The sequence below is a fragment of the Rana temporaria genome, chromosome 1, assembly GCF_905171775.1.
Source record: "Rana temporaria chromosome 1, aRanTem1.1, whole genome shotgun sequence".
In the NCBI taxonomy this organism is placed as follows: Eukaryota; Metazoa; Chordata; class Amphibia; order Anura; family Ranidae; genus Rana; species Rana temporaria.
The window spans coordinates 124,577,105-124,604,846 of NC_053489.1; the positions used below are offsets into that span (position 1 = coordinate 124,577,105).

The 27,742-nt window shown below is 42.1% G+C and overlaps 1 protein-coding gene across 6 annotated transcripts in view; it reads right to left on the bottom strand.

Moving 5' to 3' along the window:
• Positions 1-27,742, bottom strand: part of TTC37 (tetratricopeptide repeat domain 37) — a 215,156-nt gene that overhangs the window by 90,852 nt on the left and 96,562 nt on the right. For all 6 annotated transcript variants that reach the window (XM_040342350.1, XM_040342341.1, XM_040342325.1 and 3 more), the window contains 14 exons: positions 27,275-27,353; positions 26,262-26,323; positions 26,108-26,164; positions 25,931-25,999; positions 24,741-24,815; positions 21,807-21,948; positions 20,250-20,343; positions 17,560-17,637; positions 14,561-14,685; positions 11,386-11,509; positions 8,734-8,955; positions 6,140-6,212; positions 2,315-2,368; positions 2,118-2,229 (listed from right to left, as the gene is read on the bottom strand). In XM_040342350.1, the coding sequence (XP_040198284.1) occupies positions 2,118-2,229; positions 2,315-2,368; positions 6,140-6,212; positions 8,734-8,955; positions 11,386-11,509; positions 14,561-14,685; positions 17,560-17,637; positions 20,250-20,343; positions 21,807-21,948; positions 24,741-24,815; positions 25,931-25,999; positions 26,108-26,164; positions 26,262-26,323; positions 27,275-27,353 (1,366 nt within the window). The remainder of the gene's footprint in view (positions 1-2,117; positions 2,230-2,314; positions 2,369-6,139; positions 6,213-8,733; positions 8,956-11,385; positions 11,510-14,560; positions 14,686-17,559; positions 17,638-20,249; positions 20,344-21,806; positions 21,949-24,740; positions 24,816-25,930; positions 26,000-26,107; positions 26,165-26,261; positions 26,324-27,274; positions 27,354-27,742) is intronic.

Genomic DNA, 27,742 nt, shown 5'->3' on the forward strand with positions numbered 1-27,742 from the left:
GCTGGTATGTGTTCACCGACTTCTATCCTTAACATCTATGCTGCAATTGTTTTGAGTCTACAGAGTTTGGTTGTGACCAATTTTCTACTGTGATTTTATCTTCATTACTATACAATAATAGGATTTTTATATACAGCTTACCTGTAAAATCCTTTTCTTGGAGTACATCACGGGACACAGAGCTGCATATTCATTACTATGTGGGTTATAGAGTCTACCTTCAGGTGCTGGACACTGGTGTAATCAATTAAACAGGAAGTTCCCTCCCTATATAACCCCTCCCATACTGGGAGTACCTCAGTTTTTGTAGCAAAGCAATAAGTGTCCCAATATCCCCAAACAAAAGGGGTGGGAGCTCTGTGTCCCGTGATGTACTCCAAGAAAAGGATTTTACAGGTAAGCTGTATATAAAAATCCTATTTTCTTTATAGTACATCACAGGACACAGAGCTGCATAGTAATAACTATGTGGGATGTCCCATAGCAATGCCTACTGAGGGGAGGGAGACACCAACAACGCAGACCGCCATTAGATGAGAGGACTTCTAATGCTGCCTGCAGCATACTGCGCCAAAAAGCTGCATCCTCTTGCCGTCTTATGTTCACCCATAGGAATTAGTGAACGTAAGCACAGACGACCAAGTTGCGGCCCTGCAAATCTGAGTTATAAAGGCTTGGTAATGCATCGCGCAAAGCGATTACTATCTTGGTAGGAAGCCCCCAACAAAAGCCAGGGGGAATCCCACTCTCTAAACCACAAGCCTGAATAATAACCTGATGAATCAACATTGAAAACAGTTGAATTAGACGCTGCCTGCCCTTTCCTGGGGCCTCCTGGAAGCGCAAACCTCTCAGTTTTCTGTATCCGAGTAGCTTCAGCTAGGCCTTGACCCTTCTTACTCTAACGAGAGAGAGAGAGAGACCATCTTAATAGCCGATCTGAATACTGCCTGCCCATATCTAGGGTCTTCTGGCAGCACCATAAAAACGCCAGCCTTTTATATCTGAAAACCTTCAGATAGATTAACTGCTCTCATCTTTATTGAGAGAAAAAGCAATAACCTTCCTTCCGCGGACCAAGGTCTTGAAAAAAGGAAGGCAAAAATATCTTGGATTCAAAAGAACACTTGATGCTTCTAGTAACTAAGGTTGCGTGAGGATTTAACATCACCTTTCTCGTGCAAATAATTAAGCATGGCTCTATACCAAGAAAGTTGCCAATACTTTCTTGCAGATGTAACCGCAACCAAGAACACCACTTCCCTCTTCAGAAGAATGAAGGGAGTATGGCGCATCAGCCCAAGGTGCTGAGCCTGTAAGCTGATACACCTAGATCCAATCTTCCGAGCCTAAGGGCGACCTAACTGGCGGACTTATACCCGTCACCCCTTGTACACCGGCCCGGATCAAGAGTGTGACACAAGCGACCCTTGAAAATATTGACAAGGACGAGATCGGATCATTGATGGAACTTAAAACTAGCTCCATCTCCTTACCACTGTAGGAAGGCAAGAATCTTACTTGAGACATACTACCAAGGATGCCACCCCTTGGTTTTACACCAGGAACATGGGCCTTCCAGATCCTAGGATATCTGGTCCTGGAGGCCAGCTCTCCTGTATGAATCAAGGTAGTTTCCGCTGATTCTGAAAACCCCGCTCCTGAAGAATGCGGGCTATAACAGCCAGACAATTAATACCTTCAGACACTGATGAAAAAACTGAGGTACTCCCAGTATGGGAGGGGTTATATAGGGAGGGAACTTCCTGTTTAATTGATTACACCAGTGTCCAGCACCTGAAGGTAGACTCTATAACCCACATAGTTATTACTATGCAGCTCTGTGTCCCGTGATGTACGATAAAGAAAAAATGTTTGATAATGATCTTCTTGGAAGCAAGTCCTATTTATCAATCATCTATTCATTCACCATGTCTCTGTCTCTCTCTCTCTTTTATATATATATATGGACACCTTCTGTTTACCAGTGTGCAGCATAAAAGAGGAAGCAGCAGAGTGTTTCAACAAACTGACAGAGGTGTTTTGCCTGGAGTTCCACTTTAACACTTTAAACAAATACAATTATATCAGACTTGAATACAGCATAATGGAAGTACCTGGAAAGAAACGTGCAGCTCTTTGCAAGGACTTCACAGCATTTTGCTTCTCATTGTCGCATGCCAGAGTCCCGGCTGCCAATTCATTCACGGCAGTGTACAGCAGAGATTTCTGGGGAATAGAGGGATGCATTTGTTTTATTTTCACTTAATTGTAAAAAATTTAAAAAAATTTAAAATATGAAAAACAAGTAAACCTTTGCTTGACTTTGGCTTAGGGTCTGGGCCACGATGCCTGCGACTGCACCACCCTAAAAACAAGAAGGGTAGGTGTTAGTATTCTAAAGTCATGCAGTAACCCATAAAAAAAATATATTTTCAGTATGCATAAAAAGATGAGAGAAGAAAGAAATGTAGGTCAACACAGTTAATCATAATAAGCTACGCGAGTTATGAAAACACAGTGGGGTTGATTTAGTAAAACTGGTGAGTGCAAAATTTGGTGCAGCTGTGCCTAGTAGCCAATCATCTTCTAATTTCAGCGTATTCAATTATGCTTTGACAAAAAAAAGCCAATTGGTTTCTATGCAGAACTGCACCAGATTTTGCACTCTCCAGGTTTAGTAAATCAACCAGTGGCGGCCCGTCCATAGGGGGCGCCCGGGCGGCGCGCCCCCCCCCCCCTCCTGTAGTCACGAAAAAAACAAAAAACAAAAAAAAAATGGGCCCTTTAAGAATTTTTATTTTACTTCTGTCATTTTACTTTAACTTCTACTGCAGTTGTGGCAGCAGTCTATAAAGGGCGCTGCAGCGCCACCCTCTCTCGCAAATAACATACATTCATGTATTCATGAATGTATGTTATTATTGTTGCCAGCTGCCTCTGGACTCTATTCATATAACCGGAACTTAGGGCGCCGATTACATGAATAACGGCAGCTGGTTGGCTAAGAGGAAGTGCCTATCAGAGCCACTGGCTCTGATTGGCTTTCCAAGTACAGCCCTCCGACTCTCGGAAGTCTATCTAAGGAACGCAGCCCACTTTGTCCCTTAAATAAGACTGATGGCCGTTTCAGCCAATCAGGTTCCCGAATTCTTGTTATTGGTAACCTGATTGGCTGAAGCTACACCAAGGCAGGAGAAGATTGAAGACATCACTTCCTGTTTTCTCTCTGAAGTATGAGGACGGAGCAGACCAGTGGAAGAAGACACAAGGAGCCTGGAGGACAACACACACAGCTGAGCTAAGTGATCTATTTGTCTCTCGTTCGGCAGCACTGGCCCCACCCCCCCCCCCCCCCCCACTGCTTATTAACTGTAATGTAAGGCTGCATTTGATATGGGACAGGCTGCATTTGATGGGGGGGGGGGGGGGACAGGCTGCATTTGATGGGGGGGGGGGGACAGGCTGCATTTGATGGGGGGGGAGAAAGGCTGCATTTGATGTGACACAGGGCTGTATGTAAGGAGGGACTCCGCTGTGGGCACCTGATGGCAGGCGACACGCTCGGGGCTCCCACTGATTCTGCATTATGGTGAGTTGAATGATTTCATTTTTTATTACAATATAATAATAGAAATAATGTGCTTCAATCATCCTGACACCATAACAACCATGGTGCCGGGATGATTGAAGTATCTTTATCTGCTGAATGTTAAACTTTCTAGAATCTCTCTCTCTCTCTCAACCACGCCCATTTCCACCAGTGGGAGGGGTCAAAAGGGAAGAGCGGGGTCTGGCGCCCCCCCCATCCTAAAACTTCACCAGCCGCCACTGAAATCAACCCAAGTGTGATCTCTGGGACCAGATGAAGACCACAAGTAAGCACAAATCAATATTCCATCTACTTAGCCATAGACACAAAAGATAATAGTGAGAATACACTAACTGCAATAGCAGCTACCATAAAGTAGAGGGAGCATGGTGATTTTTTTTTATTACTGCTATACCAGACTACCATCTATAGAAAGTATATTTAGATGTAATTTATGAGTTTGTAGGTACATTTTCCTGATCTTACCAATCGTAACAAATGACTTGCACTGCAAAGCTGTAATATGAAAGCAGAGAAGGATGGCAATGGGAAATCTAAACCACACCAGAACATTTAGGAATACAGAGGATAACTATCCCCACAATTCACATTAGGTCTGGATTATTACTGTAGCTCCAATCAAAATGAATTGTATTCCAGCATAGGAGCCCGTCACCATCAAACTTTCTTTCTTTCTCCAAATGACACTTATCAGCAGTGGCGGCTGGTGCTCAAAATTTTTGGGGGGGCGCAAAGGAAAAAAAAAATTGCAGTCTCACTGTGCCCAAACGCAGCCACTGTTACATGCCATCAAATGCAGCCACTGTGCCATCAATTCGCACCACTGTGCCATGCCATTAAACGCAGTCACTGTGCCATGCCATCAAATGCAGTCACTGTGCCATCAATTCGCACCACTGTGCCATCCATTGTCACCACTGTGCCATGTCATTAAATGCAGCCACTGTGCCATACATTGTCACCACTGTGCCATGCCATTAAACGCAGCCACTGTGCCATCCATTGTCACCACTGTGCCATCCATTGTCACCACTGTGCCATACATTGTCACCACTGTGCCATGCCATTAAACGCAGCCACTGTGCCATACATTGTCACCACTGTGCCATGCCATTAAACGCAGTCACTGTGCCATCCATTGTCACCACTGTGCCATGCCATTAAAAGCAGCCACTGTGCCATACATTGTCACCACTGTGCCATGCCATTAAACACAGCCACTGTGCCATCCATTGTCACCACTGTGCCATACATTGTCACCACTGTGCCATGCCATTAAACGCAGCCACTGTGCCATACATTGTCACCACTGTGCCATGCCATTAAACGCAGCCCCTGTGCCATACATTGTCACCACTGTGCCATGCCATTAAACGCAGCCACTGTGCCATCCATTGTCACCACTGTGCCATGCCATTAAACACAGCCACTGTGCCATACATTGTCACCACTGTGCCATGCCATTAAACGCAGCCACTGTGCCATCCATTGTCACCACTGTGCCATCCATTGTCACCACTGTGCCATGCCATTAAACGCAGCCACTGTGCCATCCATTGTCACCACTGTGCCATGCCATTAAACGCAGCCACTGTGCCATCCATTGTCACCACTGTGCCATGCCATTAAACGCAGCCACTGTGCCCTTTAATGGTCGCCGCTGTGCCAATTGTCCCCACTGTGCCCTGTAAATTGTGTTCCCCCCCCCCCCCCCGCCCGGCATTTACCTTTACTGGAGTCAGGCATCCACGTCCCACGATGTCTTCTCCCGCCCTCGATGACTGACAGGCGTCTCAGCCAATCAGGTTACAGGTAGCCAGAACCGGCCAACGTGATTGGCTGAGACGCCTGTCATCTTATTCAAGGGGCGTACAGTCTGTGCGCTCCGAGAATAAGCTTCCGGGACCCGAGGGCTGTATTGGGAAAGCCTATCAGAGCCGTTGGCTTTGATAGACATTTCCCTACAGCCAACCAGCTGGCGTTATTCAGATGGCCGGACATTGAGCGCCGACCATCTGAATAACAGCGGCAGCGGCGAAAATAACATAGATTTGTGCAATGCATGAATCTATGTTATTTCACTCAGTGGCGGTGAGAGCCAGAGGGGGCGGCGCTCCAGCGCCCTCTATGGAAGAACCGCCACTGCTTATCAGCATCAACTGGAAATGATTGTAAGTCAATTAAAATGCAGACAGTTCTTATTTGAAACAATAAGGACCCATTATTTCACTGGCACCCGGACCAGCAATGTGTTTTCACTTGTATCATCACAGGTGGAACTTTATATCAGGCCAGGTCCTGGGCTCAATGCATGTAATTATACATTTGTAGGACTTTAATCAGGAAATCAGAAAAAAATGTCAATTTTTAATTCATGAAGGAAAGCCATTTTTACCACACCACTTCACGCCAGATAAAAATCCACTTTTCTATTCAAACACGCTGTATTAGAACAAATTAAACTGTCGTAAAACATGAGTGCTTTCCACACAGTACTGGTCAGATCTGCAGGTCAACTGTCTTTACCTTGGCATTAGTCGGAGTGTATTGGGGGACCAGCCTTGACAGAAGAGTCCACAGCTCTGGATTGCCTGGATGGCTGAACAGATAAAACAAGAAAATACCAAATATTTGTGACTGACATGGATGATAGGGCCAGTCAATTATAATAGCAATAGCTCAAAAAAACAGCAGACAGGTTTACAATATTTTTTTTTTTTTTTACAATGGCCGTTTCATATATTATTTAACTGGTATTCTGCCCACTCAATACCAGCTCACACCCTCAGGTCATCTGTTCCCATGCAGTTTTGCTGTGCCTCTTTGTAGTCATTGCACCCATGTGTAGCAACAGCCACCGTCACAAAACATCCCAACATCACACACGATATACTCACAAAAATAGTATACAGTATATAAATTGATAAATGGTATGTACACATAGTGTACCTCTTGGTTTCTAATTTACCATGGGACAGCACTGGGCTGGACAATCAGCCAAACAGTCAGTCTGCCGCTGGGTGATCTGCAGGAGCAGCAGAATATGTACTATAGAAAGTAGTGTTGTCACGATACCACTTTTTTAAGACCGAGTACAAGTACCGATACTTTTTTCAAGTACTCGCCGATACAGAATACCGATACTTTTTTTTAATCTCATGTGACAGCAGCACATGTGTCAGTAGTTTTTTTTTTTATCTTTAACAATTTGTTTTTAATTTTTTACATTTCTTTTTTTTATTTATAATGTTTTCTTTTTTTTTTAATGGGGGGGGGGGGGGGGCGGTGGACCGTGTCGGTGCGTTTTTTTTTTTTATTATTTTCTACAATAATTTTTTTATTCTTTATTTTTATTTTCAGCCCTGTTGGGGGGCTTTGGTGAGATATGAGGGGTCTTAACAGACCTCTGACATCTCCCCTTTGATACAGGGAAAGGCACTAGGGACACATGTTCCCCAGTCCCTTTCTCAGCAGCATTAGCTGCGCTGAAAATAAATGCAGAGAAGACAGCGTCTTCTCTTCATTCATAAACTGAAACATTGTAATCACAGTTTACGATGTTTCAGTTATGTGAATGGACCGAGTCAGTGATCACTGACTCTGTCCATTCGGAGCAGTAAGGAGCTGGATTTACCAGCTGGATTTGACAGTTCCAGGGGGTGGAGGAGCACGGAAGGGGAGAAAAACACAAAAGAATACACGGGGGAATACACAGGGAAATACACGGGGGGAATACACTATATAGCGGTGATTGGTGCCTGTAACTTCCCCATGCACTGATCACCCCTGACAGTACAAGTATTGGGTGAAGCATCGGGAGCATTTGCCCGAGTACAAGTACTCAGGCAAATGCTTGGTATCGGTATCGGGGCAACCCTATTAGAAAGGATACAGACTTTCCTCCCCTGCTCCTTTATAAATTAATTGGAGCTGGAAAACCCTAGAGGAATTTCAGAAAATGGTGGTGATCTCTACTTTTTTTAAAAATAATTTGGGAGCTACAATTGCTGACTTGTTTTGGAAGGTGCATGTTCCTGAGCCATTATGTTTGGTTTAGTACTCGGTGAGTCAAGAGTCCTGGAACAAGTACGTTTATACTAGATGTCCTAACTCCTGCAATACACACACTTTCTCCAGGACGGTGACATAGTATGTATTCAATCAAGGATACGAATACTAGCCAGAGAAATGCATATTCATAAACAAGTTATAACTGGAGGATCCTATATTTCTAATCTGATATATTTCAACTACATGTGCAGGAGTTAGGCACTTCCTGGATTGTTAGATCTCCTGGACCCCAGTGGTAAGACTTCCCCTACCACATTTTCTGGCCACCTATTAGGAGACTACTACTTCTCAATATGGATCCTAATTAAACATACATAAGAAAAATGAGCAGGTAAAGCGAAACCAGCTTGCTGCAGGCACTAACTGGAAATGGTAACCTGCAGAAATTTTGCAACCAGGTTCCCCAAGAGATATACCAAACTTAAAGCGGGAGTTCACCCATTAAACTATTTTTTCAAACAATCCCCTTAGATTAATGCTCGTTTTGTCTAGGAGAATCGGCTAGTTGTTTTAAAATATGAGCCGTACTTACCGTTTTCGAGATGCATCTTCTCCGTCGCTTGGGTCTTCGGGAGCGGGCGTTCCTTCTTGATTGACAGTCTTCCGAGAGGCTTCCGACGGTCGCATCCATCGCGTCACTAGTAGCCGAAAGAAGCCGAACGTCGGTGCGGCTCTATACTGCGCCTGCGCACCGACGTTCGGCTTCTTTCGGAAAATCGTGACGCGATGGATGCGACCGTCGGAAGCCTCTCGGAAGACTGTCAATCAAAATAGGAACGCCCAGTCCCGCAGCCCATAGCTAAGGGGAAAAAGAGTCATGTACGGGTGAACCTCCGCTTTAAGGTAGTTTACTACTCCGGGAGTTTTGGGTGGACTGACCCATCAATGAAAATTAGAAGGGAGAACAAATACCTTGCATACATTTTGGCTGTACTGTGAACTGTACAATTTACCAGACCTAGGAATATCCCAAGATCCCTAGCTGAATAATTTCTAGGCGGGTAGCCATTACAACACCAAGCCCCGGCACGATGGTAAACAGTATGTACCTGTGGACGGCTTTGCAGGCCTGTCTCTGCACGGCAGGCATCCTCCCTTGCAGAGCATATATGGCAGACGTAATAAGGCACCTCTCATACACGCTATCATTAATTTTAACATGCTTAAGTAACTCATTAAGCGCAGCTGTTGCCAAGGTTACATCCCGCTTTGCCAACCCTAGAGCACAGAGAGCTTGAAGACTTTCGCTGCTGGGTTCCTTCAACATTGAGCTGCGAACAAAGAGCAAACACAAAACATCAGATATATTTTATAGTCAATTCCAAATTCACAACTTTACCAGTATATCTGGCGATATACAAAATTTGTATTTATGTATTTTGTATGCTGTACGCTGAGCAGAATATATTTGGATTATCACACAATATATTTTACATATATATTTCTATTTTTTAAGTACAAATGTCTACTAGATATGGAACGGTCCTGGGACCTCTTTACTACTCTAGTTACTACTAACCAGTGCAGTACTACTACACTGACTAGTAATAGTTGGCGTGATTCAACTGGCTTTATTATAGAATGTCGAAGATGTTTTGCAGCTTTTCCAAGCAACTTCTCCAGTTCCAAGTTAAAGGGGTACAAAGGGGTGTAAAGGTACAATTTTTTTCCCCTAAATAGCTTCCTTTACCTTAGTGCAGTCCTCCTTCACTTACCTCATCCTTCGATTTTGCTTTTAAATGTCCTTATTTCTTCTGAGAATTCCTCACTTCCTGTTCTTCTGTCTGTAACTCCACACAGTAATGCAAGGCTTTCTCCCTGGTGTGGAGTGTTGTGCTCACCCCCTCCCTTGGACTACATGAGAGTCAGGACGCTCTCTACGTTGCAAATGAGCTGTGTTAGTGGGCATCCTGACTCTCCTGTAGTCCAAGGGAGGGGGCAAGCACGACACTCCACACCAGGGAGAAAGCCTCGTATTACTGTATTTAGTTACAGACAGAAGAACAGGAAGTGAGGATTTCTCAGAAGAAATTAGGACATTTAAAAGCAAAATGGAAGGATGAGGTATGTGAAGTAGGACTGTACTAAGGTAAAGGAAGCTATTAAGGGAAAAAAAAAATTGTACATTTACAACCCCTTTAAATTATTCCTGTTCTATTCTGGAGGAATACTGCGCCAAGGACACCATCATTAAGTATAACTTACTCTGGTCACTTGTTGGTCACCAGTTATAAGCCAAGCCCTGCTAACCCTCTGCATAGAGACCAAAAAGAAAGGATTGAAGCGGGGTTCAGAAAACAAATGATTTATGGAAATTCTCTTCACTGGATCGCCAATTTTAACTGCTTGCTACACACAACACGTTTCAGAATTTTTAATACAATGGAAATCTAGATATACCAAATAAAACATTCATCCCATCCTGCTGACAGTAGCCCAAGCCCTAAAGCTAACAATACTGTAGATGGGTAGAAAAACAAATGAACATTCAAAACCTTTGTTCACTATACCATTTTGAATGTCTCATCAATGTTTTCAGGATTTATCCAGAGAATAACAACATTTTTCTGACCAATTTTTAACATTAACGCATTTTGATTTTTGATAAATGTCTTTATTGGCAGAAGTGAAGCAATGTACATTCGGCCCTACAGACAAAGCCTCTACCGTACACTCCAACTGTGTTTCTTTTTTTGCCACTTTATCAGTTGAAGTGATATTTATAAAGGGACAAATATCTGGAACCTGGGAAAGCTGGAGTGGGGAACACCACCTTGGATGTTGTTGACTGAAGTACTATCTGACCTGTATAGGTCAGACATTAGGGTGAGCGTGCATGCTGGTTGGTGGAGCACAGTGATGCATCTAAATTGAAGCATTACTGGTGTGAATGTAAAGCCTTATTCTGCGCGGAATTGGGACTATATTCACCTTTGGACTTCCTTCATGAAAAATTCTGATGAACTGTGGATTTTTTTTTCTTTTTTGTATTGTTTACTATGTACACAACTCACAAAGTCCCATGGACATTTTTTTTTCTGTTTATCATATGTTAATAGTGATGGAGCTTTACCAACATCTTTGCACTCATGGCCCCAATTTAGGTCTTTATTTTAATTATTTTCCCTTATTTTCACTCATTGGCTCTATGAATGTACTAGCGGGGCATTTGCTGACTTTTTTTTGCATTTACTTTTTTTATATGTGGTTACTATGATCCCACTTTATTAATCATTTGGATGATTTACATCATCATTACTATTCTATTATTATACAGGTGTTAGTACATATGTATGGTGTTTATATATACAGAATTATGAGTATATACCCATCACTTAATTTTCGTTGCACTATTTAGCTTGGATACATATGTTAGGAGAACGGTATGTTATTTACTAAAATTATTATTTATTTTTTTCCGAGCAGCGCAGCACTATTTTTTATCATTATATTTGTTGATGTAGAAACACATTAGGGTGCCAAAAGCAGCGCTTGTGGGTTTAGTACTGTGAGTCAGACAGCGCAAGAGATGTTTTTTTCTCTCCTGAAAGACAATTGTTACTGTTATACCAAAACTCTACATTGAGATTCTGTTTTACAATGGCTGTCAGTTGTTTCTATTACTATGTAGCTGCTTTTGATTTGCACATCTATACTGAGTTATAAGAACATAACTTTTTTCAGCAGATTTTACTACCTACCATTTAAACAGGAGGGTTTTGGCAGAATCGCTGTTGCCTTGGTTGTGGTCAATAATTGCCATGGCGGTGAGGATATGCGCTTTCTCTTGCTCAGACTTTGCAACAGACAAAGCAGTCTTGTACACTAATCACGTCAGGAAACAGAAATGCAACAACATGGCTTTTACAAGTTTTTATATTAATGTTGAGCTCTACAAGTCTAATTTCCATAGAAGACATTGCAAATCTAATAACCTAATTAAAAAACAGTTAATGTAGAAATAGCTTCCAAAGATTTACAGATTTACACTTAAATTACATTTAAGAATGAATAAGGTACATTCGAAAGCAGCGGTTTCATAAACTTTCATCAAAGGAGGAAACATGTGTAGTCGTTCTTTTCCTCTGACAATTATAAATCTTTAATGAATAGGGATGACAAAATACATTTCATGATGCCACTTCAAACAAATTAATTAGGACTGATTTTTCTTATCTACATAAATAGTATAAACTACGTTCTTCAAAGCCATTGTGTACAACAACCCTGCTTTTCGTTATGTAGCATTCCCACAGGGTCAGCGATCAGAAGAACCCTTTGGCCTAAGAATAAACGTTACTTAGAGGGGTAGACACAAGATAATGGACTTCGGGAGCCGATCTGTCCAATCCAGGAGTCAGCGCTATTATTTTATATTTTTTTTTTAGGTGCCAGCTCATTTGACAATTACCAGAGAAAACCTTAAAAAGGTTAGGTGCCCACTATAAGCAAACCACTTGCCACTGTGGTAGGGCAGCTCATACATTCACCGCAATGTACCTGTACATTGCAGCTTTCTTGCAGGTTCAAGGCATGCACGCGCACCCCCATCTACTCATGGCCGGAACCTGCTGATCGGCTGTGTCCAATCACAGCCCAGAGCCCTGTGTTAACAATCAACACAGGTCTCTGTACAGAGGCAATGATCTTGGTTTCTTATCCCTGCAAAGCAGGGATAAGAAACAGAGATATGTAGGAAAAAGCAGCGCACATTACACATTGTTAGGTACACATTTAATCCTTTAATCACCTGAGCCATAATATTTTTTGAAGAAAATAAAATAACGCCAAAAAAAACCCGCTAACGCGGAAAAACGTTAAAAACGCTGATAAACGCAAAAAAACGCCATTGAAAAAAGCTGAAAAAAGTTGAAAAACCCACTGCAAAGCTACTGCAGTTTTTATAACGTTATTTTAAACGTCCAGTGCGCATGAGGTTTAAGTCGCTGATCACCGCCATTACTAGTATAAGAAAAAAAAACTATAAAAAGTTGTTTGTAGATGCTATAACTTTCACGCAAACCAATATATATATACACACTCATTGTTATTTATTTTTTTTCTTTACCAAAGACATGTAGCAGAATACATTTGACCTAAATATATGAATACATTTGATTTTGATTTTAATCTGATATGCTTTATAACAGAAAGTAGAACAGTGTTTTTTCATAGTTTTCAGTCTTTTTTTTGTTACCTGGCTCCTGGGAGTTGCCCAGCCCTGTTTACAGTTTATTGTAATTTTTTTAATTCAATCGTTTTGATTTGAAACAGAAACTACTGTATTAAGAGAGGTATGGACTCCAGAGAGAGAGAGAGAGATATAATTTTGCCCCTGTACAAATCATTAGTAAGACCTCATCTGGAATATGCAGTTCAGTTTTGGGCACCAGTTCATAAAAAGGATATCGGGGGAACTGGAGAAAGTGCAGAGAAGGGCAACCAAACTGATAAGAGGCATGGAGGAGCTCAGCTATGAGGAAAGACTAGAGGAACTGAATTTATTCACTCTTGAGAAGAGGAGAATTAGGGGGGATATGATCCACATGTACAAATATATAAGAGGTCCATATAGTGAACTTGGTGTTGAGTTATTCACTTTACGGTCAACACCAAAGGACAAGGGGGCACTCTTTACGTCTAGAGGAAAAGAGATTTCACCTCCAAATACGGAAAGGTTTCTTCACAGTAAGAGCTGTGAAAATGTGGAATAGACTCCCTCCAGGGGTGGTTCTGGCCAGCTCGGTAGATTGCTTTAAGAAAGGTCTGGATACTTTCCTAAATGTACAGAATATAACTGAGTACTGACATTTATAGGTAAAGTTGATCCAGGAAAAATCCGATTGCCTCTCGGGGGATCAGGAAGGAATTTTTTTCCCCTTCTGTAGCAAATTGGATCATGCTCTGCTGGGGTTTTTTGCCTTCCTCTGGATCAACTTTGGGTATAGAATTGGGTATATGGGATTGTACGACATTTTTTATTTAATTTATTTATTTTTTATGGTTGAACTGGATGGACTTGTGTCTTTTTTCAACCTGACTAACTATGTAAACCAAAACCACTATATAATAACAAACGACAATCGACTTAACTGCTTTTAATTCAATATAAATATTTTGGTTCGATACTGGTAATTGCATTTTGCACTAATATTTCCTGACTTTTTCTTAAACCCCATTTCTGGGCAGAAAAAAAAAAAAGAGACAGATCATCTCCCCCTACTCTGCTGTAGAGAGAAGACTTGGGACCTAGCATCATGTGGCTACAGATTTGGTTAAAGTGGAACTTCACCCAAAATAAGTTGATCTGCTTTAAGTCTGCCCAAACATATTAGGCATTTTTATTTTAGGGGAGGGGGGGAGTGGGGCGGGTACCTAGTTTTGACAGGTACCCACTCCCATGTGCGCTCAGATTGCCTAGTCGATCCAAACAGAAGTTCTCCCCCCCCTCCTCCTCGCAGTTTTCTGGGACACGTCACAGATCCCAGAAGACTGTGGGACCATTCACAAGCGCAACGTGGCTAGTGGATTTGTAGCTGCTGACTAATTTTTTTTTTTTACAGAGAGATCAACCGCTTTAAATATATTTTGTACTTTTATTATTTAAATTGTACTGCAACCAATAGTTAGATGGGGGTGGTGAGGGCCAGCTTGGGAGTGAGCATGCACAAATGCCCCAATATCAAGCTGCTTGCTATGGGGGCAGTCAGCAAGGGGAGGAGCCAGGAGGGCCTGGGGGGGGGACCTGGGAAGAGGAGGATCTGGGCTTCTCTGCATAACTGGATTTGCTTTTTTCAATCTGTCTGGAGTCTAGGTAAAAAAGAAAACACAAGCACAAAGAAGTTAAACCGAGGCTGTCAAAAATGTTACAAATACCTTTAAAGCTGTCCTGTCGAAGACCCTTTTTAAAGTATGCAAGAGCCAGTCCTGTGAGATCATCAAACTCGGTCAGAGCTGTGGATGTGTATGCCTTGATGGCTTCATCGTACTGACCTATCGCACTACGAAATAAGAGATTCACTTTGATGTTTCTACCACGTATACTTCAAACAGCAGCAGTCAATACAACAAACACTTTCATAATTTGAAGAGTTAGTATATGATATTACAGCCTCATTAAATTAAATTGCTAAGACTACAAGACATTATAATCTCATATTTTCCTTCATTAATGGTTAACACTTTTGATTAAATGCATTTAAATTCAACACCAAATCCATAAACAAAAAGCCAATATACAGTGGTAAATCAATAATCTTCTGTGCTTTGCAGGATACAATATAAATCATATGTAACATTATGAAAATGGAAACTTGGTTGCACGGACACTTCTCCAACTCCAAATGTGTGAAATACTGCACACCTAAAATGTAAGCGGAGGTTGCAGTTTTTTTTCTACCCAATAGGGTGATGATATAATTTTATGAAGACAAAGAGCAATGTGAAAAAAACTGTAGTGACCATGATTAAGCCCTCTGCCGAGTGAAATGCATTGGAGTGGGAGTTGGACAGGTAAAACTATGTGTTGTGAATCCTCTATTTATTGTATCATGAATAAGGATGAGCTCTGGCGTGTTCGCATAGAACACATGCAGAGCCCGCCAGGAAGTGTGCATGGAGCTGTGCTAATCACAGCCAGGGAGACATTGTCCCGATGCTCGGCTGCAGGGATCGTGAAATGTCTCCCTGGCTGTTATTAGCGCAGCACCGTGCACACTTCCTGGCGGGCTCTGCACGTGGCCTATGCGAACACACCAGAGCTCATCCTTCATCATGAATGCTGGTTTTACATCGGTGACAGCATCAGTGTGCGGCCCTGCATTTCTACTGTAAAATAAAAACTATAGTAACCAGTCGCACACTATCCTTCGTTAGCGTGACTACAAGTACACAGCCTTTGTTTAACCAGTTCTTGCCCGCGCTATAGCACAAAAGATGGGCCATAGCGCGGCTCTCCAGTTCTGGGAGGACATCCGTGGGTGTCCCCCCCCCCATGTGTGCATGTACACATATGCACACGTGTGCATATGTGTACATGCACACATGGGGGGGGGGGGGGACGCCCATGTGTGCATGTACACATATGTTCTTTGGACACAGCTGATCACAGATTGTGGTAAAGGGCCAATCACATTGGCCCTTTACCATGTGATCAGCTGTGTCCAATCACAGGTGGTCACATGTAAACAGACTTGCCAGTTATCGGCATTCCTTTCCTCACATGCTGTCTCTCTGAGTAAACGAGAGTCGATAACCGGAAAGTCTGGCAAAGGAAAGCGACGGTCTGTGCAGCTCCACCAGTTCCCCCGACGGTCTGTGCAGCTCCACCAGTTCCCCCGACGGTCTGTGCAGCTCCACCAGTTCCCCCGACGGTCTGTGCAGCTCCACCAGTTCCCCCGACGGTCTGTGCAGCTCCACCAGTGACCAACCGTGCCGCCTCACCAGTGACCATCCGTGCCGCCTCACCAGTGACCAACCTTGCCGCCTCACCAGTGACCAACCGTGCCGCCTCACCAGTGACCAACCGTGCCGCCTCACCAGCGACCAACCCTGCCGCCTCACCAGCGACCAACCCTGCCGCCTCACCAGCGACCAACCGTGCCGCCTCACCAGCGACCAACCGTGCCACCTCACCAGCGACCAACCGTGCCGCCTCACCAGCGACCAACCGTGCCGCCTCACCAGCATACACCAGTGAAGAAGAAAAATTACTTATTTGAAAACATTTATAACAGAATCTATGAAAATATTTTTTTTTTGTGACCCAATGGTGATTAAAAGCCACCAAAAGAAAGCTAAAACAAATTATACAAATCTAATTTGGGTACACTTTTGCATGTCTTGCAATTGTCATTCATTCAAAGTGCGACAGCACTGAAAGCTGAAAATTGGCCTGGGCAGGAAGGGGGTGAAAGTACCTGGTATTGAAGTGGTTAAAGTAAACATGTCACAAACCTGGGCAACTCAGTCATAAGATAGGCACTGTAGGCGGGCAGCATGAACAGACCAGAAATTCATTGAGCCCCTGCACTGAAAAGCTGGAAAGAGCATGGTGGATGATGTCAACGCTTACCTTTAACCCCCTAGTAAACCACCAGAAATCTGATGGCATCCAGTAGAACAAATGCCAAGCTAGCTCCCAGTGCCCTGTGTGAACAGTCTACCCACAAAGTAAGTCTTCAGAGACAAGGCAAGCACCAAGACAATGCAAATGACTCTAGAACTGGAAAGTGCTCCACTGTCAACTTTTACAAGTACTAAGTCTGGAAAGCGTCACAAGGCAGAACCCAGATCCATAGGTTACTTCCAGGATAGCTTAGCCTGTCCAGTCCAGCATTCCAAAGCTGGGCTGAGGAAAGACAGATCTGGACAGCTACTATGTAGTGACCAGTTCAAGTGGCAATTTAGTAACAAATTTTGACTGAAAAAAAATTGAAGAGAAAACTTTGCAAAAAAAAAAAAATGGTTAGACTTCTATCAGCAGAGCTGAAGAAGAAAAAAAAAGTCCATTCTCTATCCTCTGAATAGTCTAGCAAAAACCTGTGGCATGTTGCAGATAGGACCGGGTTATTCTGATCTGGTATACAATTTTTTGTTTGCCAGTGTCCAATCCTCCTGTAGGCGGCTATATAACCCCACATTATACAACTTAATGTGTTCTTCAATGGACAAGAAAAGTAAAACCATATATCAACCTGAACTGTAAATCCAGAAACATGAATGGTTGCTGCTGTTTGTATCGCATTTGGAGACAGCAAGTGATGATACAAACCGTAATATATCAGAGCTTCTATCCCCTCCCCCACTCGTTCCAAACCCAAAAAAAAGTATAATTTACATAGCAATTCAACAAAAGTTTTTTAGTTTTTTTTTACCAGAGGGACCGTCCATAATTTCGAAGTGCGCAGGCATAGCGGTCTTTGTCTTCTTCATCACAAAGTATCAAAACAGCCCTGTGAGAAAAAAAATTACAGGCAAGAAGTGAAATCAGTGAGATGCTAAAGTTCCTTATTTTAATATAGGAACCATTTCTACACTTGCACTTGGGCTGTGATTTTAAAGAAACCCAATCTGCCTAGAAACACTAAGAAAAATGCTGTACCATTTATATCGCTTCCACATGCAAACGGAATGCAAATATATATATATTTTTTCTTTGGTTAAACATAATTGTTTAGTAAGGCCCTAAATCCGCGTTACTTAGAGCTTAGCTGAGTGGGTCAGCTTGATGACGCTTGTCTTCTTGCTCTCTCTCTGTTGCATTTATCACTAGGCAGTTTCACATTTCAAAGTTCAAATGTGACTGGTTGATGCCAGAAACATAGTACTGATGCAGAAGCAGAGAAGAGCTTGCAGTGTTTATGGGTAGACATAGCAGGAAATAAAATTCTTTAACCCCCCTGACGGTAAACACGAGCGTGACTCGGGGTTGGTTTTACATGTTAGGATCGGCAAACCCGAGTCACGCTCGGGCTGGACGGGCTTACCTTTCGCTGGATCCACAGGCTTGGTTTACTCACCTTGTCCCTGGATCCAGCGATGCCACCCGCTGTGTGAGCGAGCGGGACCTCCTCGCTCGATTCACAGTCCCCGTGTGACGCTGATCTCCGTTCCCTGCGACGTTACGACGCACGGGGACGGAGAACGGCGCCAAATTCAAAAAAGTAAACAAACACATTACATACAGTATACTGTAATCTTATAGATTACAGTACTGTATGTAAAAAATACACACCCCCCTTGTCCCTAGTGGTCTGCCCAGTGTCCTACATGTACTTTTATATAATAAAAAATGTCATTTCTGCCTAAAAACTGTAGATTGTCCAAAAGTGTCCCTTTATGTCAAAAATGGTTTTAGATCAGCTAGAAAACAGAGATAATAAATTATAATCACTTGCAGAAATGTGCGATAGCGATTTGCGGGGAAATTCGTCATAAAAAAAATAAAATAATGACAGCGACAATTCTGCAACTGCAAATTTCAGTGATTTTGAGTTGATTACATTATTGAATAATTTTTATTATAATTATATTATTATTTGTTATAATTATTTATAATTATTTATTATATTATAATTTATAATTTTGTTTTAAAAAAAAAATCATACCCGGGATGCCTACAAGACTCTTGCTTGGTCAGATTTAAGTGAGTTATTTCTAAAAATTACAGGCCTACAGTATAAAACGCCAATTTCCTTGCAAAATAATTGTACCGCTTTTGGTACGTAATTCCAGACAGAATCATACCGCCAGGGAGGTTAAAATGACAATTCAATTTTGCCAGTTATTTTCTTTTGAGTAACTTCCATAAACATGGCAACTTCCAGCAGTTTCTTGGAGTACGGCTCTACTAACAGGAATGAATAAAGGCTATGGCACATGTGTAGATTGCAGAGGACCTGGCTGAAACCCTATCGACTGTAAAATTGCTGGATTGGTAGTTCTAAGCCAAAGTTGCCTTAGGGCAGTGGTTCTCAACCTTACTAGTGCCATGACCCCTTGATAAAAATTTCCCAAGTTGTGGGGACCCCTAACGGTAAAATTATTTTCGTAGCGTGGCGCTCCCGAGTCCCCTCCACTCGTACAGTATTAAAACCTCATATGGTACATTTTAGGATGTACCACTCTCTTTGTTCTCTTTTCTTTCCATTGTATCTCTTTCTATCCAAATTTCTTATTTTTTTTCACCCATCCCTCTTTCTTTCTCCCTCACCCTTTTTTTTCCCTCCTTTCCATGTATTATCTATTTTTATTCATTGTTTTACTCCTTAGTGGGGGGGAATGGGATGAGTGGCAATGCTGGGGGGAGTTCTGTTCAGCCAACTCAGATGCTCTTGATCAAAGTCATCTGCTGATCTGAGAACTGTAGTGGTGATTTTTAATGGCAACTATAATCACAGGTAGTGTTACTCACTGTGTCTCTGACTTTGTGGCGTCTCGTAGCAGTGACACCTATGCTGAAATCAGGTCTCCTCCAGCCCCTCCCACCTCACCAGTCAACTTACCTCTAGTCTCTACCCCCCAGCCATGCCGTGAACTGAATGTGCGGCTGTGAAGAGGCTGAGTAGGTGTCCGTGGGCTCCAGGAACAGCCCAGCTGGGCGGCCACAGGCTCCAGGGACAGCCCTGCTGGGCGGCCACAGGCTCCAGGGACAGCCCTGCTGGGCGGCCGCAAAACAGTTGAGAGTGGTTGCGGGAACAGCCCAGGATTCGGTGACCCCTGGCAAATCATCATTTGACCTCCGAGGGGGTCCCGACCCCCAGGTTGAGAACCAATGCCTTAGGGGCTATGGGGAGCCAAATATGAAGTTGACCTTTAAATTATATAAATGTTTTATCCAATGTACTGCGTATGCAAGGATCGCTTTGCTGCTTTAATTGCGGTAGAAGAATAAGGATTGACAGATTTAAATAGAAAAAAAAATGGAAAATTAGAAACCAAATTGGTGTTGGCTTTCTCAGCTTGTAGCAGAACAGTAAATAATGGCCTTTTGGTTGCTATGGGCTATAGAACCATTTTTAATTTCCTCAGCTTTTGTTAAAAATATAAAAATAAACTAAATTACCTGTGGTATGCTTCTTTTGCCTGAATCTTTAGCTTCAGGTGTTCATTTAAATATCCCAGCATAGCAAATGCAGAAGCATCAGTCTGAATCCGATCTGTTAAAAAATTGAAATCTTTATAAAAACAACATTCCTCCTAAAGGAAACCCAATATTAGCTTTTTATCAAAACTATTAGAGTCACAGACTAGAAAACAAGTATGCAAAAATATGATGTTGGGGTGGAATCAGAATGCTGCAATTATTCTTGTTTTGGGTCAGTGACTCATAACAGTACCAGAACACAATGGAATGCCATATGAGACAACCAGCATTTTTAGATGGAGAAGTCAGTAATAATAAATAAAAAAAAAATGTAGTTAGCTACATGCCAATTCCCTAGAAGTCCTTTATTTAAAGCAGATGTTGCAGACAACAGTCAATCAGGTTGAAGTATTACAAGCCTAGGGTCAGTGCTTAGAAAAAACTACTATGCCCAATGATGACTCTATACCCTTCAGTAGTCCAAAATTTGTAAGTCTAGATTGCCCAGTGTCTGCTAAATACAGTACATGCATGCAAAGTACATTCACCTCCAGAGTACAAAGCCTCTAGAGGTGAAATTCTGACGTACATCACCTGATGAGCTTGGGCCAGTTGTAGATAGATCAGGCAAAACTTCCATTTACAAAAACAACAGGTTAAAGGGGTTGTAAAGAAAAAAAAAATGTTTCCATAATAAGCATCCTATACCTGCAGACATTCCTCTTTTCACTTCCTCATTGTTTGTTTTTGCTCAGAAGTTGCTCTATTTCTTCTCTGTTCTGTTCACTTCTTGCTTGTCTGATTTTACTGACCACCCTGATGGGAGGCTTTACTGCGGTGGTGAGTAACGTGCTCACCCCCTTCTGGGAACTACATCTGTGTGGCAGGACGCTCTCTACGTGTTAGAGACTTCAAGGAGGTGTGAATTACTGGGCGTGCCGCAATGCATACTGGGAAATGTAGTTCTTACATGAACGAGCGCCGCAAACCAGAAAGTGAATGAGAGAACAGAAACTAGAATGCCGGAGGTGATATAGATGAAGGAATTTAATAGATATTTACTCGTTTTTTAACAGAATCATTACACTATTCTGTCTGTCTACCTTGCAGACATTAATTTTAGGCAATTTTTTTTATTCCTTTACAACTCCTTTAACTTTCCCCCACCAGCAGCACACAGGCAAATTTTCTTTCTGCCTAGTCTCTCCATTTTGAAGCATAATTTCAGGTACGAGGGGGCATGTTGCTTACTCCTCTTCCTCCCACATACCGATGCGAGTCTCAGGGACTGGCACCCTGTGCTGATTCATAAGTGCAAAAAGAGAGAGCGCAGCTCTGTGTAAGCAACAGGTCATGAATTGGGGCTTTCTATGCACTTTCAAATCTGCAATGGCAGATCTGTATATTCTCACTAGAAGTTTTTGATATCCACATCTAATATTTATAAATAAACACAAGCAGCTTACAGTGGTAAGAAACTAATTTGGTCACACGGGGTGCCAGTTATTTATAAAGAAAAGTAAACTGTTATATTACCTGTATATTTGTTTAGGGCTAGGTGAGCTGCAGAGATGGCATTCATCTGTAATATGCTATAGCGATACAGCTCTGTGTTTCTATTGCTTTTATCTTGCAGAGTTGTACAGACCCAGTGAGCATATCCATTGGCACCCTCTGTCTGTGAAAGAAACAAAGACAAACAAGATTAATTACTTTGCTGTATAAAATCATGCTTGCAGGTATGCTCCTTAGTCAAAAAGGTTAGCTTGAAATGACCATACAAGAGACCCAGGTTTTTCTCTATCCAGATATTACTTCAGTTAACCAGGAAGAAACCCATTTAGAATCCTTTGGTTATCGGGTGTTTTGGAAACACTTTATCCCAAACTTGAGACTGAGGTTTAGGGATTCCCACCCATCGGCATTTCTGCAAGCTCCTATGCACAATCCAAGACAATGATAACCGACACATCTCTCCTAGATTAAAGTATACCTTGTAATACACAAATCATTTACTCTGAAAGCACCCCTTTCTCCCACTCTACATTGACCCAGCATTCATTTTTAACCTGTTCTAGAAAGAATAAGCTTCTATTACTCCCTGTGACATCATCAAAGGGCTTAAAACATTCTTGTAGGGGAAGCTCCTGAGAGCCTATTAACAGAAGTATGCCCCTTAGAACTTAATCTGCCAATAGCCCTCTCCCTATACAGTGTGTGGAAAGGCTCTTGGGAGTCAAAGCAACATTGTTTTGATTAAAGGGATTGTAAAGGTACAATTTTTTTCCCTAAATAGCTTCCTTTACCTTAGTGCACTCATCCTTCACTTACCTCAGGGGTGTCAAACTGGCGGCCCTCCAGCTGTTGCAAAACTACAAGTCCCATGAGGCATTGCAAGGCTAACAGTTACAAGCATAACTCCCACAGGCAGAGGCATGATGGGACTTGTAGTTTCGGAACAGCTGGAGGGCCGCCAGTTTGACACCCCTGATTTACCTCATCCTTCCATTTTGCTTTTAAATGTCCTTAATTCTTCTGAGAAATCCTCACGTCCTGTTCTTCTGTCTGTAACTACACACAGTAATGCAAGGCTTTCTCCCTGGTGTGGAGTGTTGTGCTCGCCCCCTGTGAAAGAGGACTGCACTAAGGTAAAAGAAGGTATTTAGGGGGGAAAAAATGGTACATTTACAACCCCTTTAAGAATTCAATATATGCATGTGGGGAGTAGGAGAGAGAAGAGTTGGGGACATGTGAGGAGTAGGAGAGAGAAGAGTTGGGGACAGGAGGAGTTCTGTAGTCTAGCAAAGCTGACAATGCTGGTTGGAATTTCAGTGCAGCAAAAAGCACTGCATTGTCGGTCCAAACCAATACGATATTTTTCAATACTTGCAGCTTTTTTTTTTTTTTTTAAACAGATAAAACATAGGAAATGTGCAGAGATGTAATGAATGTGTGTTTTGTTTTGTACTGCACGAACTAGCAAATTCAACTAACTTACACTACACCTCTGTTCATTTTCTGGTGCTGAATGGGCCGAGTATCATTTTACAAGACTTTTTACACCTTCCAAAGAACACTACGAAGGGGTTAGCATGCATTAAGACAAGAAGGAGCGGCGTGATTTCAACTGCTTGCATAATTTTATATATCACAGATCCTCCCACTCCTTCCCCATTGCATACTAAAGAATATATTGCATGTAAAGAGACTTCAGAAATGGAAATTGATTAACACACAATTGGCAAAAGCCTGTGGCTTCTCCCAGAGATACTGCAATGAATTATGGGATATTTATATACAATACAAAGTGAGCTACAATTAATGGCTTTTTTTATTTAAGTATTGATACAATATTTTAAAATAGCGGCTCAGTTATTTTGTTGCATCATTTGCATTCTGTAGCAATGTTGAAATTAGATATTACCCTGTAGAAGTTTTATTTGTGAGCACATATCAAAATAAAGAAACACAAATATATTCTTCTGCAGCCCCTGGCAAAAACATCAAATGCGCTTTAGAATGTGTCTACTAAAAGATTACCTAACACTCCAGCAAGGAGATGAGGGTTAAGTCAGCATTTTGTCTTTGGTGTTTGAAATGCACACCTTGGGGATTCTATGCTTGTGAAATGACAGCCTGGAAATGTCCCTTCCTTCCCTCTTCTTTAATGGAATGTTTTCTGGTATTGTCACAGTTTTTTTATAAATCAGAATAGACCACACTTCGGAGTTCCCCTTAAATGATTTATTTCACTAGTTTTAAACATGTGCCCAAGATGATGAAACAACATTCTGAACTCCTAGTCAATTACAGCATTAAAAATAAGTGGGCAGGACACAGTTCTTGTACATGGCTCCAGAGAGGACACAATCGAGAGACAGGCCTGCCCCAAGTTGTTAAATGCTAACTACAGAATTGTCACCAATGTACTTTGAGTTTGGCAAAAATTATCTTTTTTTTTTTTACAATCTTAATTGACAGCAGTTCTTGTGAAAGCAACTAAAGTGTGTATAAACATTCTGAAAACAAATAGAGTGGTTTAGACTATTAAAGGCAAAAATTCTGGGAAATATTGGCTTATCAGTAGGTTCCTTAGAAACAGATTCATCCACCACTAGAATAGTAGTCACCTAGACAAGGCTGGATCCACAAAACGAATGGATCACTTCTCAAAATATTCTATAATAAATGAATATAAGGTCAGGAAGCGCTTATCGTGAAGCGAACACTATCAGGACACTTTCAAAAGCAGGAACGATGGGAAGAGCTTTGCTGCCTTAGGGGCCCTATGTGACCTAAGGCTGTAAATGGCACTGACAGAGGCAATAGGCTGATTCTCCAGTGCTATGCACTGCATCAATAACCACTGAAATAATCTCCTTTAACTTTGGAGTAATGGCAGTAGACTCTTAACTCCTCAGCTATAAAGCTTCCTTTTTCTGTGCAAATTTTGTATTAGCAATGACTTACATGCATACTGAGCTCAGTAGTGTGTCTGAAGAGATCCATGGTTTCATAGCTTCCAACTGCTTCAGCAATCAGGGCCTAAAAAAAACAAAAACACACTCAGAGCAGATGATTTACAGCAAATACAGAGGCGGGGACATTAAATAGAAAGTGCAATGCATCATATTTAAAGTAGAACCCTAGCTTGGTTAAAACCATTAGTGTTTTCGTAAGATGTCTGGTTACATGGTTATTGCTAGTGGCACTTGCTCCGCATCTCTTGCAGGGGTGCCTTGGTTCTTGCCCACATTTTTTATATTTTTTATTTTAAAGCCAAACTTCAGGAAAACAAACATATATTGACTTTAGAATTGTCCATCTTGGTTATCTCTGAAACTGTACATATACTCTACTACTTTTAGAGGGAAGGGGGCAGCTGAGCTCTGAATGTAGTTTATAGCTTTAGAGATAACCAACATGTTTGTTTTCCAAAATGTTGCTTTAACGTTCTGGTGCTGTACTTGGGATGAGGTGGGTGGATGAGGGAGTTGAATTTGACCCTGCTTTCTGTTTTGCACACTGGCCTGTGCATTACATACTCCTGACCACTGTATTTTGTGCATCTGTGGCCAGACAGCGTACGGGCGGCTCCCTAGTTTGATAGCCCTGGACTACTCCCACCTAGAGACACACAACCGAAGTCTCCATGAGGATTACCGAGGCTCCAGCTGCGGCTAACACACGGCGCTCGTGGATCCCTCACAAGAGACTTCCCGGCGGTCCTCCTGTGACACTGCACATGGAAGCTCCCACCCGCTCTAGCACTCTGCAAGTGCTCCAACATTTTTCACGCAAGTTGTTAGTATTAATTTATACTTATATACTGAATAAATTCCTAAGCTGTTTAAAGGATTGGCTTGGCGCTTCTCTCTCTTCCTTTTGCTTTCCTTTTACTCTGTACACTACATACCCTGAGCCCTTGCACGTTGCCCAACAGCAGCTCCCGACCCCTTGCACTCTGCCCAACAGCAGCTCCCGACCCCTTGCACTCTGCCCAACAGCAGCTCCCGACCCCTTGCACTCTGCCCAACAGCAGCTCCCGACCCCTTGCACTCTGCCCAACAGCAGCTCCCGACCCTTTGCACTCTGCCCAACAGCAGCTACAAAATAAATATTTACAAAACCACCATTTATTCTCTTTAAAATTGACTCACCTGTCCGACCCAGCATCTCACATATGAGGGTTCAAGAGACTGTGCAACGTTGAAAGCTTGATGGCTTAGCTTAAGAAAAAATAAATAAATATATAACGTATTTATATTACAGCACAACTTATACATATATTCTTATTCTATACAACAAGCCTGGAGGGAAAATCTACAGTGTCTTACCTCAATATTTTCATTCATTAAATACAGAGCCCCCAGATTAGTCCATGCAACAGCATTCTGTAGAGAAAGAGAGACTACTAATAAACAAGAACACAAGGCAGCAATACATGTAGAAAGGATGGTTTGGGTTATTAACTGAGCATTCAGTACTCACATTAGGCTGACACTGGATTGACTTGATAAAAGCATGTTGCGCAAGTACATTATTTTTGACACCTGAAAAAAATATAGATCATTTATACTAGAAAAAAAATACAAGAAATGGTTTTCCATTATCACTTTTAAGTGTCTTTGAGCAACAAAATAATCAGTGTAAGAGTATTATGGAAAGTGAACTTTGTGTCACCCAGGGACAATCATAATCTTCATTTAACTCTTCAATAGTAATCTCTGCACAACAGTGTTGCCAACCTACCAGATTGAAATTTACTGGCACTGTTTTTAATGGCATTTCACAAAGGTTACTAAATGACATTTTTAGGTGCAAATTTCAGTATTTAGGCTACAAACAAGTACGCTAGGCAAATAGCAATGTAATGATATTAAGGTAAAAAAACATATTTTTGTTATTTTCGATATAATAAGGGCAAATTATTTAGTCACATCACCCCCTGCCTCCATCCCCCTCTGCCACCAACACCCTCTGCCTTCACCCCCCTCTGCGGTGCCACAATCTCCCCCTGCCTTCAATCTCCCCCAGGCCCCCTGCCTCCATTCTCCTCTGCTGTGCCACCAACACCCCCTGCCACCACCCCCTTCTGCGGTGCCACCAACACCCCCTGCCTCCATCACCCTCTGCGGTGCCACCGCAGCCACCATCACCCCCTGCCTCCAATCTCCATGCTCAGTTCCAAGCCGAACCAATCTCGGCTATATTTACTGGCACATTTACTACAGGACGGTTGGCAACACTGGCACAAGCACCACCTTTACAAGAACAAGAGAATGAGGAAGTGTCCCCATAACAATCAGAAACTATCTGTCTTGTTTCAAAGAACCAGCACTGTTTTCTAGGCTCATAGAAGGCTATAGGAACATACATACCAAATTCTTGGGGAAATGGCAGAATTGTAGCCATAGGAACACCAATACTTTGCCTGCAGTTCCCAAGTCAAGTGAGGATTCTAAATATAATTATGCATAATAAACCACAATACATGATCATACCTTTGGAGCAGCAAACAACCCCAAGTGAATTCCAATACTGATGATTGCTACTGTCCATCATGAGGGATTTCTTAATACACTAAAAAAAAAAAGAAAAGAAAATCAAGTGATAACATGTGAGTCATGTGTTAGACTAGGTTCACACTGCTGAGATAGCAAAGTTGTTAGACTTTGCCTTGCGACTTCCTTCTAACTTGATCCGGCTTGGATGCCATTTAAAAGCCTGTATACAGGCTGAAATCGCACCCAAGCCATACCAGAGTAGTACAGGAACCTTTTCTAAAGTAGGAGTGACTTGTGTAGTCTCAGTTAGGACTGTTCTCAAAAGGGAATTTAATGTCATGTGACTTGGGGTCTCACAAATTGTATCCCATGTTACAGCAGTGTGAACTGAGCCTTAGTGATGCATTTTAGGTGCAGGCTTCTAAGTCTGTAGGATAAAAGAACTAGTAATGTTACAAGTCATGT